The sequence below is a fragment of the Clarias gariepinus genome, chromosome 24 (genome assembly GCF_024256425.1).
Source record: "Clarias gariepinus isolate MV-2021 ecotype Netherlands chromosome 24, CGAR_prim_01v2, whole genome shotgun sequence".
NCBI classification, from domain to species: domain Eukaryota; kingdom Metazoa; phylum Chordata; class Actinopteri; order Siluriformes; family Clariidae; genus Clarias; species Clarias gariepinus.
In genome coordinates this window covers 9535166-9548817 of record NC_071123.1, presented here as the reverse complement: position 1 = coordinate 9548817, position 13652 = coordinate 9535166, and the positions used below count along the sequence as shown (strand labels likewise).

The following is a 13652-nucleotide window of genomic DNA, read 5'->3' as shown; positions in this document are numbered from 1 at the left end:
CAATTAATAGATGTCGCCCTCGCCCAGCAGTACAAGCTTTCAAGCTCCCTCCATCTGACACTTCCTTTTTGGAGGACAATTGATACCACTCTGTCTGCCTTTTCAGGGTTTGTGTAATCTTTCAGTGCTGTGTAACATGCCTGAGCCCAGCAGTTTCAATGGTTCTCCTCTCATTTGCATAGCCACAGCAAGCGTGTTGTCGTTGGAGAGGGGCAGGGCTTGGGTGCACCTTTTTTTGTGTTGTACCCTGCACTTTAGTATATCCAAAATGTGTCTTTTGAATATTGCAAACAAAGCAAAGTTCAAGTCTAACCACCCTTAGGGTGAGCTACTTTTGAGGTTCATGAGCAGGATTCAGGAAGTGTTCCAAATGTACTGTTATTGAGCTGCATTTTTCAAACTGGTTTGGTCCAGATTCCAGGTGCGCATGTAGTATTAGAGACGGTGACACTTGTTAAACTTTGACTGGCTGGACAAGACCGGTTTCATCAGCCCCACCTCCCATGCCTATCTGACATCACTCTGTAGATGGTTTCGCCTCATTCCTTATTTGGTATACTTTCTGATAAGCCAGTTTCTCTTTCCTTCCTCTTTTTTTTTTTTTTTTCCAGAGTTGATCAGATTCCAGGAAAGGCTGTCGTACACGGCTTTTCCTGTGATTGTCTCTGTGTGAACACTAAATAACTAACACAGAGCTAGGTGAAGCCTTCTCAGGGTGGAGGCCCTTTTTTCTGCCCTGTGATGTGCACACTTATGTCTTTAATTTTGGAAGCAATAGCAGGATTGGTGATGTTATACTAATATTAATATGTATATGCATATACACCAGGGGAAAAAAAACGCAGCCTTATGCAAGCCAGTCAGTATAACAAAGCAGTACTATGGCGATTATGATACCAATAGTTTGCATGTTTTTAACCCCTATGTGACCTCTGAAAGTTTGCAAAACATTAAGGGCTCCGGCTCTGCTCTTACGAGGCACATTTCAGCCAGGAAGCTTTGTGTTTCCTTGTGTACATTGCGACTCAGTGATCACGTTACAATCAGTTAGTAATTAAGAGAGCTTTGAGTGTGATTTTGTTTGAGTGTATGGTTTCAGATTGCAGGAGCGTGTCCGAGTGACGCATCCATGTTTGTGTCTCCAACATTGGCTGACCAAGTATAAAAAATATCATGGACATGGATAACATGTATGTTGGTAATGTACAAGTCAAGGGCTTGGCTCTGTCCATTTGTTTCATCAGCGCATGGAGACGAGGTATTTACAAGTGCTTCCCTTGAACAATGGTTACCTTTGTCAGTCTTAGCCAAGATGCTGGGTGTGTGTTGCTAGATGTTTGGGAAAAAAGCCAAGCTAGACTGAACAGGTTGCAAAGACTGCAAAGAAACTGCAGCGGAAAAAAATTCAACAAGCCCAATTGATATAGAAGTCGGTATTTCATGGAGCACTCCTTCATGTGCTCTGAAGTAATGGAAAGACAGATGCATCCTGAAATAGATCATGGAATAAAAAGCATATAAACACCATCACCTGTTGACTACAGATGGTTGATTTTTATTTTAAAATCTGTTGCATAACCCTGACAGCACTAAAATGCCAGTGTAGTAGTGTGATCTATTAGTAATTGCATAAGCATAAATAAAAACTATGTAGTATTTGATATTAAAATTAAACAATACTTGTGCATTTTTCTCTTGTCACTGAGCACCATGTACACTCACCTCTTTAAACCACTCAAACACATTTATAATATATGTAATATATAAATATAACTTGTAAATGTAGCAATCATTACTCATGTGCAAACTATTTTAAACATGACTTTAATTGTTAACAATTTGCCCAACACTCAACAATAATGTTACCTGTCAATTGTTGTATCTTTGTTCAGGATGAATATGCAAGTAAGAAGTTTTATTGCTATATTAAATCAGAGAATTGTGAAAAAATTGAATGCATATAGGTCCAGTTTATTTTTGCACTCAAGTATTGTGCCATTAATGTTTTAATATATTATCTTTTAACTGGAATTGGGTGAAGAACTGCCCACCGCATTATTAAAACTTGGAAGGCTAGCGCTGTCAAATTCATGAAACAAATGTGGTCAGAAAAAAATGAAAAATTTGTAGTGGCATCCTAAAAAAAAAAAAAAAAAGTAGAAATCACAGTTAGGCTGATTGATAGGAGTAAGAGCATTTGAAATTTGCCGAGGACTCGGACTAAACAGCTGTGGAGCAATGCCAAAAGGTCATGTGGTCTGATGAGTCCAGGCTGACCTTATTCCAGATAGATGGCTGCATTAGGAAAAGAAGAGAAACACATGATGCAATGCACCCATTATGCATAGTACCTACTGTACAAGTCGCTGGAGTTGCTTCAGTTGGTCAGATTCAGCAACGTTATATGGCAATAAAATGTCAGATGGTGACCTGAATGTACTGAATTACCAGGTTATTCTATTAATGGATCTTTTTTATTCTGATGGCACAGGCATTGTCCATGACTCCATGAGATTGTGAAAGAATGTAGGAGGAATAATTTTTAAACATGAATTGCCCACCACATTGTGTGCCATAATCAAAGCTGAAATGAAATATAGGAGTGTGCGAGTTTTATTTTGGACAGGCAGTATAACTCAGTTACATGTCAAACATGTTTTAAAACCTTCTTTAAACTTGGTTAAAATGAGATCTTTTTTTCATTCGTTATGTCTTAAATCATAATTCATTGCCGTATTGTATAAAATTTTTAATTTGTAAAATATACAAAATATTGTCTTTTTCTCTATCCAAATATGCACTGGTGTACACACAACTGTAACAGATGTTGCATCATAAATGAAGAATGCAGTAGTTAATTAATGAGATTTTAAATCGTGGCTAGTTTGCTTTCACTCTAAATGTATTTTTGACAATATTTCTAAAGAAAACCATGAATTATAGCGGAAACAGTGTGTATAAAAAATGTACTAGTATAACACATACTAAATACTAATTATTTATTCATATCGCTCTGTTTTTTAGTACTTTTGTAGTAATTAATAAACTGTGTCAAGTATCTCTGTGTAGCTATAAAAAAATGTGGCACTACTACGTGCCATACAGTCCACAGCCTCTGTAGAGATGCAAGATGAAAGATAAATGCTAAGGTCTATTAGGCTGTTGTCTTGGTGCAGTCATGTCTGCTGTAGTTTGAAGGTGTCACAGTTGAACGAGAAGCAGCTCCGGTTGCACTGCAATCAGGAGAGACAAGAGGGGGCATTTTACAAACTCTAGTCACACTTCACTTCACTATGCATGCTGATATGAATAAATAAATACTAATAATAAATAAAAAATAAAATGTTAAAAACAAAGTGATTCTTGGTCATATATAATATGCATCAAAGCAATGACTGTATCTGGGGTCTCTTTTTGTAGATGCCAGTGGTGTCCCAAGTAAACATGACTGTGTCTTATCACAGTGCTTTTTATCAGCTGCTGTTTCAGATGAAGGTGTAGGCAGCAATAAATCAGACAGCCTGTGTAAGCAGGGATAGATATTTGACCAGGGCTATTAAAATCCCTGCTGTATTTTATGAAGGGCATAAAAAAACGGATTGTAAAAGTAATTCTATATCTCTTTTACATTCTCAGCTCTATAGATCATGGAGTTCCGCAGTGCAGAAATGACTCTCTGCATCTTAGCCTTGCTCGTCTGTTTTGCACTGTAGGAATGAATGACGTGCCATGCAGATGTGCGGCAGGTTTGGGTGCTCAAATAAAAACTGACATTTTACTTTCCACATGCCACAGTGGGACCTTTTACCTCTTTAGCCTGCTCTTCTCTGCCCCGTTGCTATCTGACTTATCAGGCTGGGACACATTCTTGCTAGCACTTTTTCATGCCCTGCACTGAAACTCAAAAGCAGATGGCCATCTTGGCTTCTGGGTAGGAGTTAACGTTAAAGTACTAGTCGAGAAGAGATGCATAACAGTACCACAGATTTGCTGTCAACACTAAATTGACATTTGAGAAAGAAAGAGAGAGAGAGAGAGAGAGAGAGAGAAAGAGAGGAATGTAATTTCCACTAGTCACATCTGGAAAGGTTATCTACACTGTTAAACTTCACTCAGGATAGTTAACGATTAACAATATATGTTAAACATTCAGGCTATTATGTCCATGTTATTCACATTATTGTAAGACCTCTGCTACTACATCATGTGTTCGGTTCTCTTTTTTTTTTTTTTTTGCTGTGAAGTTTTATTCCATGTGATAGATTAATTTAGAGTTTTCTTCTTCTTCCTCTTTTTTTTACATAGTACTCTCAGAGCATTTGTTAAAAGGTCAGACGGTTTCTGCATGCTAAGTGCACATCTATCACAGAAAGCTCAAACTCTATGTAATGTCATGGATTAAGACATGAAGCTTGCACCAGGGCCCCTTGAGAATAGCTAGGAGATGAGCTCATACCTTTCCCAAAATCTTAACACATCATGTTCTTGGGGGAAAAAAGAGGGCAATTTGCCAATGATGCTAATTAGACAAAGTGTTACTCAAATCCTATATTAATCACATGGGAAGTGTGTTATCATTAGTATGCTTCATTACTCTACATGTATTATAGCAGATGTTGTAATGTTGTATTACAATTCGTTGTTTAAAATATTTTATCTACTTAAAGAAAATGCCACTTGACAAACATATACAAGATATTTTTATACGTCTTAATAATTTGAATTAATTTTAATATGTTTAATTTTTCATATGACTTCCACCATGACTTGTTTTTGCAAAGTCTATAGCAGCATCATAAGGGCCTTTGCTGGCCATGTATATGGTATCTACTGATCATGCAGGGTGATAAATTCACAACCCATCCAGGGTGTCCCAAGACTTGAGCCCAGAGTTCCCTGAGTTAAGCTTCAAGCCATACGCCTAACCATACACAGGATAAGAGGTTCAGAAGTCTAGTGGATGAGTGGAACCTGGTTGCCTCAGCCAAGAGGTTAAGATTTAACTATAGACATAATAAAAATTACAAAATAATTTTTTAGGACATTTGCAAATGATTGAATGACTCATTGGCATACCTTTAATACGTCATTGGATGTAATCTTTTTTAAAATCCCATGCTTTGAATTGAAGGGGAAGATCCACATAAACATGCTCAAACTAAAGAACAAGATGCTGATGTGCATTGTCTAAGATCATTCTAGACAAGTGTCATCAACCTTGTTTGTTTTTTTTGTTTTTTTTACAAGAAAACGTACTATTCTGATAATGTTAAAACCAGTGTTTAATGAGCAGTTATATTCATAGCACATCTTGTACAGCATTTATTATCTAGCTTTTGTCTTTTGTTATTGTTTGTTGTTACTTGACTGTATATGATTTTTTTCCATGAGATGTTTAGGTTTTCCAGGTTTTGGAAAGTAAAAATATAATCTGCACTTGCATCCGCCTCTATCTACATGCCCTAACAGTAAGGTACAAATAAGTAGTGCCCCCATATGTTTTGTATGTGTATAGACATATATATATATATATATATATATATATATATATATATATATATATATATATATATATATATATATATTTATTTATTTATTTATTTTTTCATATACATGAAAATGGGAATAAATTTTGCTGCTCATTACTCCAGTATATGTAAATTATATATATATATATATATATATATATATATATATATATATATATATATATATATATATGTAGTCTAGTTCAGAGACCCATACACACATTCACACACTCATTGACACCTACAGGCAAGGGAAAATCACTAATCCATGGGATCCTGGGATGTTTTAGGGGGTGAGGAGAAACTCCAATAAAAAAAAAGAAGAAAGTGTAAAACTCCACCACTTAGGATCATAAGCTGGTATTTAAAAAAAAGAGGCATTTTTAAAAAATATTATTTTAATGTCATCAATACAAATATCTAGTAGCACCAATATATATATATATCCTGTTAGTGTGTCTAAATAACTAATAGTAGTTACTGAATAACTGATATTAAAATGATTAACTGAATACTGACCTGGAATTTAAGGGGTTAACCAAATTATATTAAAACCCAAGTTTCTCTCTCTCTCTTTTTTTAACTTTCAGATGAACAAAAATAATGAAGTGTACATTTTGGTGGGGTATATTTACCTAGTGTCAAATGATGATGTGTGTAAGCTAACGTTCACTGCTGTTAGTGTAGCTTGTTTATAAAGGTGTCACATGCATTATGCAAACTCAGAGCCTTGGACTTATTTGAAAAATGTACTGCAATTACAAGCACACAAATAACTTGTGACCAAAACTGTGTTCTGAGAGTATACATTTCGTTCATTCTTCTCTCCTCCCCTTCATAGTATTCTTCTCATTCATTACTGCTCTCTCTCTCTCCTTCTCCCCTCAGCCACTCCCAACACATTTAACTAGTTTCTGCTCAACCAGTTTGTCCTCCCTCAGTGCCTGAATGTTGACTGTATATAACACAGTTGTAGTGCCACATTCTCACTTTACTTTAGCCTTCACACAGACACACACCTATACTTAGATCACAACCTGTTCCTGTTACTGAGTCCATGTCGCATGACCAGGACATCTGCTACCTCTGCAAAGAGGACCTGAGGGACCCCGTGTCCATTCCCTGTGGTCATCCTTTTTGTGCCATCTGCCTTAAGACCTACTGGGACCACGCTGACCCCTCTGGCCAATACGCGTGCCCACAGTGTCGAGTCAGCTACAGCAAGAGGCCTAACCCACGCCGCCTGATGTCCTCTCGCAACTCTACATCTCAGAGGCTTTCAGAATCCTCGCCTCCAGCTCCTCCAGCTCCGGACTACAACTACGCCGGCCCCCGGGATGTGGCATGTGACATCTGCATTGGGAAGAAGCTTAAAGCTGTTAAGTCGTGCCTGATGTGCCTGGCATCATACTGTGAGAAGCATCTGAAACCTCACTATGAGTCGGCAACCTTCAAGAGACACAAGCTGGTGGATGAGATCGGACACCTGGATAGGCAGATCTGCCCACAGCATCAGAAAGGGCTGGAGCTCTATTGCCGCACAGACGAGATGTGTATTTGTGTGCTATGCACCGTGAAAGAGCACAAGGGTCATGATATGGTCTCAGCCGAACAGGAGCGAAGCGAGATGCAGGTGAGAGCAAAACGTTTGTTTTTTTGTTTTACCGTTAATGTTAATTAGAATGACACAAATCATTAAAAAATTATCATTTTAGTGGTTTAGTCAAAAGATCCTAAATATCATATTGTCCTGTTCCATGTTTTTTTCTTTCTTTCTCACTGCAGTACCTATAGTTTGATTTAAGGGAGTAACTTTGTTGAATTTAGGACAAATTAGTCTGACCTAATGTCAACGTGTTATCAATGAGGACATGAACGGACAGTGTCTATTGCTCCTTGACAAACTCCTAAAACAAACATATCAAAGTTGGAGTGATCTCCACCCAGATTAGAATAAAAAAGTTGTCTGTGCAGTATTACTGGTGTGGGAACAACTGTTCTGCTGTTTATAATGGAAAAAGTCCTGCATTGTTCCTTAACCAAAACAGGGATCTACTCGCTTCAGTTACAAACTAAACTATTTTTTTAAAGCAATGATAAAAAAATGTTTTTGGCAAATGGTCATTAAAAAGTGACTTAGTGCCATTTTTTTTATGCTGGGTAAAATAAAGAACAATGTAATGCAAAAGCAGGTTGAAATGTTTGTTTTTTTTGCATGTGTTTCTATAGCAACGTCTGGGTGCCACACAAGCTGAAATCCAAGAGAAGATTCATGACAGAGTGAAGCAGATGGAGGAGTTGAAACAAGCTGTGGATGCATTAAAGGTGAGCACATGCTAAAACTTTTTTTTTTCAAGAAGAAGCCTTTCAGCACCTTTGCGCAAGAGGAAAATGCTTTTTTGTCCACCATCTCATCTAACAGTAATCATGGGTCATTTAAGTCATTTAGGTCAGTCGTTAGTGTTTCAGGAAACTAAACCACAATGGGTGTCATTGTATTTACTGATATATACTTTTCAGTTGACCTAAGCCTTCTTCAAGATTTAAGAATTAAAATGCCTATGAATAAATGCCATAATTTAGATAAGTATTATCAAATTAAAGGGACAAAATAAAATTCACCCACAAAATTCTCTCCAGAACTCGGCTCAGCGGGCGCTACAGGAGAGCGAAAAGCTATTCGGAGACATGCTTCACACCATCGAAAGGATGCAACAAGAAATGGCCAAGCTGATTACATCCAATAAGAAAATGGCGCTCAACACAGCCGAGGGCCACATGGATCGTCTGGATCAGGAGATCGCTGACCTGAAGAGGAGAGACAATGAGCTCACACAGCTGTCCCGCACCGAGGACCATATCCACTTCATCCAGGTACAAAGAAAATCCCCAATTTAAATAATGTAAACGTGATTAAATGCTTTAGCTTGATCTTTAAAAAAAAACAATAATAAGATCCCAGGTTCATGACTGCAGGCAGGTCGTCTCCTGCTTCTTTATGAACCAGATATCTAAACCACATGAATATTTTATTTATCCTTTATAAATAAACATTCTTCATTACATCTTTGATCTTTTCCTTTGAAGAGTTACCACATGCTGATAGCCCAGACAGACGCTGAAGAGCTGCCCACTGTTAGCGTCAACCCGTACTTCTCCTTCGGCTCGGTAACCAAGACCGTTTCTGAGTTGAAACAGCACCTGAACGAGTACGGCAATGAGGAGCTGGTCAAAGTGGCCACCACAGGTGAGTTCCAACATACATGAAATGTACAAATATAACATTGCACTGTAGAGACTCTCTTAGTTGAGAGTAACCATTTACTTTGTATATACTGTAACATACAGACAAGTGACAAATTAAAGAGGGGAAAAAACAGTGGCTTTGTAATGCTATGGGGTTTTTTTTTTGGTTCACTGTGAGTTCACTGCACATCACGAACACCTTTTCATCATCTTATGATGAAACATTGCTAGCCCGACCTCTGTGGTCTTTTAAAAAAGGCCCTGTCCCTTCTACAGGCGTACAGGGACGATTTTATGAGTAAGAAGCGATATTGTGTGGTAAAACCCATATAATAAAGAAGAAAAAAAAGTCTGTGACAAGGTGCAATGAAGCTCCATAGATCCACACTAATACACCACTTGAATATTCAATCTCTGTTTATTCAATCTTCCTATACAGTTCTGTTCAATATGTTATTTTTCTTTTTCATATTACTTATTTTAAATTGTCTTGCAGTAAACAAGATGCCTTTCTGTCAACTAGAGGACAAAAAGGGAAAGAAGCCCATAAAGAGTAAGCAACATTCAATTTTAGAGATTTGACTGCTGTATTGTTTAATTTTAAAACTGTAAAAAAAAAAAAAAAAAAGGTTGCCTTTTGATCTAAGATTATGTATATGACTATGTAAATGATGAGTAATGTGAACAATCAGCCGTTCCTCATGTTGCTGGGTGTGGCCTGAGTAATCCTAGAGATTCCTTTATTATCTTCCCTATCACCCCTTTATTACATCTCATATAGGTCAAAGATTTAAAAATAATACATAAATGATTCCAATAAAAATTAATATACTTCAACATATAAAACATGAATTAATTGATGAATAAAATCCTTTATATATGTCATTTTTTTAAGCATTAGATTTTTCACTGTAGACACCTAATATCAGTTTTGTTCCTCGTAAAGACTTTTAATGATGGTATACAATACTGAGGTACAATAATCATTTTCCGTTGTGTCTCTAGGTGATGAAATTGACACGTATAAGGCTCAGAGGACTCTAAGCCAAGCGCCTCCTCGTAGCCAGCCTCAACGCACCAGGGATGAACTTCTCCAGTGTACGTTTGAGCACTTTTTATTTTTATTTATTTATTTTTTATCAAAAAGCAAAGCAAAACAACTATATTAAATTTACTGGTTATATTAGAGGGCTATCTGGTTTCCATTAGTAGTTGATTCATCGTGTTTTAAGAAACACATTATTACTTAACCATCAATATTGTATCATATTTATACGATGCTTCAGAAATTTCTGTGGTGGTATGTAACATAATTTGCATAATTATACCTTAAACAGCACAGTGAGAAACAAGGCTGGCCTTTGGCCCGGTGCTAGGCAGGCTGTTGAGGGAGTTGTCCTGCAGCATTCCTTAGATATGGGATTTGTACATGAACAGACTGAAAGAACTTGCTGGGCCTGTTAGACGAGTGGGTGTAAAGTTTGTCAAAGGAGAGAATCCAGTCCATGAACAAAAATTTATGTGAATGCCTCATTTTACAAACCTAGCCTGGAGACCTCCTATACTTTCCGGCTCATTTGTTCTGGTGCATGCACTTGTTCTAACCTCATCTGGGTGTTTATTGTGACTTGAAGCAGAAGAGGGGCATCAAACATTTCAGCTGAACGCCTGCATCTGCAGAGATGTTTAGGTGAAGTGTTTGTTGTTTTTCTTCCAGCTGGAACTGCTTAGCTGAAAATCTTGTTCCTGTCTAATTGAGAAACACAATAAGGCCAGGGCTTCGAAAGGCAAGTCTTTCATCTATTGTGCACAAACTGGGTAACGCCCCGATTAGCGAGTAATGAAGACAGCAAAACCATAAGCTCGCTTCTTTACACTTTTTACAGCTTCAATAATCTACAAAGTACTATTTATTTACGAATTAGCAACTTAAATCTCAGAAATGTATAAGCTAAGGAATCGTTATAAGACTAGTTTTTTTAGTTAAAGAACGAAAAAAAAAACTTCAGGTAAGTAAAGTAAATATAGCCCAACGTATTGAATTCCAGTATAACTGCATAGGTGTGCAGTCAGTCTGAAGTGTGTACTGCCACTCTCGGTCCTCTAGATGAGAGACGATCACGTGGTTCCTCAGGCAGCCGCAATCTCCTAATGTACAACCAGCTCTGAGAGGAGACGAGGTGGGCAGACTCTAGACTTTATTTGCATGCTGGGCCTATACTCATTAACAGTATAGCAGTGCTGACCAAAGATCAGCTTTCTCTCCATTTAAATCCTCAGTGATCTGAAGTCACAAAAAAACTGGTACAAGGTCAGCACTCCTATTTGAAAGAAAAAAAATCTGTGCCTGGGCTTCACCTTTAGGGTCTGTCACTTTGGTCTCTCATATTCAAGTACCTTGAAAACTTTTGCTCAATCAGTATTGAACCTTGGCGGTTGATTTCATCTGTTTTAACCTCGTATGTATGTATGTATGTGCTCTTTATATACAGTACAATAGGCATCTCTAAAGTAAAACCTATGACAATAATTAACCCTGTTTCCAATTTCTTGTGCTGTGTTGAACAGATGCCTGCCAGTTAACTCTAGACCCAAACACAGCATATAAACAGCTCTACCTTTCCCGAGGCAACAGGAAAGCAGCGCTAAAGAGAGACCCCCAGTCCTACAACGAAAACAACCAGAGGTTCGACTGCCTGCCACAGGTGCTGTGCAAAGAGGCCCTGTCTGGTGGTGCTTATTACTGGGAGGTGGAATGGAGCGGTGAGGGGGCCTCCATTGGCATCACTTACAAGGGAATCAAGAGGACAGGCTATGGTGATTCGTGCCGGATTGGTTACAACCGCAAATCCTGGGGTCTCTTCTGCTCCGATTCCAATTACTCAGCTCGCCACATGAAAGATCAAGTGGATATCAATTTGCCCTACTCTTCTCGCATAGGGGTTTTCCTGGACTATGATGCAGGCACTCTGTCCTTTTACAGTGTAGCAGAGACCATGACACTCATCCACGAGTTTAAAGCTTCCTTCACTGAGCCTGTATATCCTGGATTCTGGGTGTGGTATGAGTCGGCAATCTGTATTTGTCAGCTGTAGCTCTGTGTTCACTTGGTTTAAGGAGGAATTAATTTTTATATATATATATATAATTTTATACATGCAAATGAATGTCATATTTTTTTGTCATTTTATTGCCACTGTGATCACTAAATCTGAGAATCTATAATGTGAATAAATGAACCTCAATATGCAATTGTAGAATGCATAGTAGATAAGCAATGTTGTTAGTGCACATGGTTTTATATGCACAAAATGATTTACAGTAAAGCTTTATCCTCGAATTCTAATGTTGGTTTGTATGTACAAATGAAGACAATAAAGATGATCTAAAATATCTGTCTGTTGATGGCTATTAGAGGGAGGTTTTAAAAAAAGGTTTTATAATGTGATGGTGCAGATAGATGATGTTCACACTTGGATACTTTAAATGAACTCAATAATAGACTATACTGTATATATAAGGGTTAATCAAAGAACAGAGGGTGCCATCTACTGGCTGTATACATGAAGCTGGTAGATGGAGTAAGCATTCATAGTGTCCAGATTAGCCATGTGTCAGCACAGAGGGGAGAGGAGGGGGTTTGAAACATACATACTTACTCACTCATTGTCCATACCACTTTTTCCTGTATACAGTGTCGTGGGGGGCCTGGACCATATCCCAGAGACTTTGGTCATGAAGTGGGGTACACGCCAATCTAACATACATTAACGCTCACACGCTCATTCACACACAATTTGGAAATGGAAAATAGCCTAATCTACACGCCTTTGGACTGTGGGAGGAAACCGGAGTACTCAGAGGAAACCCACCAAGCACGGGGAAAACATGCAAACTCCATGCCCAAAGACCTGAGGTGGGAATTAAACTTAACCACTAAGCCATCATGCCATACTAACATGCATACATTGTACAGGAAACAATTTCTCACATATTCACACTACTGTATTTGATTCAGAGTTCCTCTATAACAGGGGTTCTCAAACTTAATATTTAAAGGTCCGGATCTGATTTCTATTCAAGGTCAAAGGTATGAAACGATTGATGATCATAACTTACAAGCAACATACATCCGTGTTTAATGCAGTCTGAGACGAAATACATTTAAACCTAGTGGAGAAAAATGCCTAAACCATAGCAACTCTACGTTTAAAGCAGATTATAAGACAATAAAATATAAGAAAGATTCAAAATATTTTCCAAGTTATTTGCCTGCAAATTGATGTTTGTGAACCTAAACAGCTCCAACTTTTTATCAATAAAAATATCTTAGAAAAAAAAATACTACAAGAGAAAAATCTTCATTTTCTGATTTTTATGCCCAAACAAACTAAATAAGCAAATTGTATTTTTATGCTTGGATAAAAGATTAAACAAACTGACATCAAAGTACATCAAAACAAGACACTGTAATAACCAAATTATCTTAATGAAGTTAAAGCTACATGATGCAACTGCTTAGACTTAGTGTTTAGCAAAGTTGCCTTGCACCTGCGGGGTCTGGGTTCGATTCCCGCCTTGGGGTCTGTGTGCATGGAGTCTGCATGGTCTCCCTGTGCTATATGGGTTTCCCCTGAGTGCTCTGGTTTCTTCCCACAGTCCATAGACCTAAAGTTTAGGTTAATCTGTGTTCCCAGTTTGCACGTAGTGTGTGAATGTGCTTGTGAATGTTGACCGAAGGTGCTACCACAGTGATAAAAAGGGAATAAATACAATGGTAATCACCATTGGCCTCCACAGTCCCTAGTTGGACTACAAAGGTTTCTAGATGGATGGATGGAAATAGAAGCTTACAATAAATGCTTGTGTTGACTATGA

At 37.8% G+C, this 13652-nt stretch overlaps 1 protein-coding gene across 2 annotated transcripts; it reads left to right on the top strand.

The window, feature by feature from the left end:
* The first annotated feature begins 6496 nt into the window (after positions 1–6496).
* Positions 6497–12167, top strand: ftr83 (finTRIM family, member 83). Of its 2 annotated transcripts, XM_053484842.1 has the most exons (8): positions 6497–7161; positions 7758–7853; positions 8169–8402; positions 8616–8775; positions 9271–9327; positions 9780–9872; positions 10882–10954; positions 11343–11453. In XM_053484842.1, exons 1-7 carry the CDS (start codon positions 6586–6588, stop codon positions 10941–10943), a joined length of 1278 nt encoding a protein of 425 aa, XP_053340817.1. In that variant the 5' UTR covers positions 6497–6585; the 3' UTR covers positions 10944–10954; positions 11343–11453. The 2 variants fall into 2 exon arrangements, with proteins under 2 accessions (XP_053340817.1, XP_053340816.1); XM_053484841.1 differs by lacking the exon at positions 10882–10954 and having other exon boundaries at positions 6498–7161; positions 11343–12167.
* Positions 12168–13652: the final 1485 nt, after the last annotated feature.

Bases quoted from the DNA above. Each gene is read 5' to 3' on its own strand.
- ftr83 (XM_053484841.1), top strand. From the start codon at position 6,586: ATGTCGCATGACCAGGACATCTGCTACCTCTGCAAAGAGGACCTGAGG. The intron at 8,403-8,615 runs GTACAAAGAAAA...TTTCCTTTGAAG, and splicing joins ACCATATCCACTTCATCCAG to AGTTACCACATGCTGATAGC. The intron at 9,873-11,342 runs GTACGTTTGAGC...TGTGTTGAACAG, and splicing joins CAGGGATGAACTTCTCCAGT to ATGCCTGCCAGTTAACTCTA.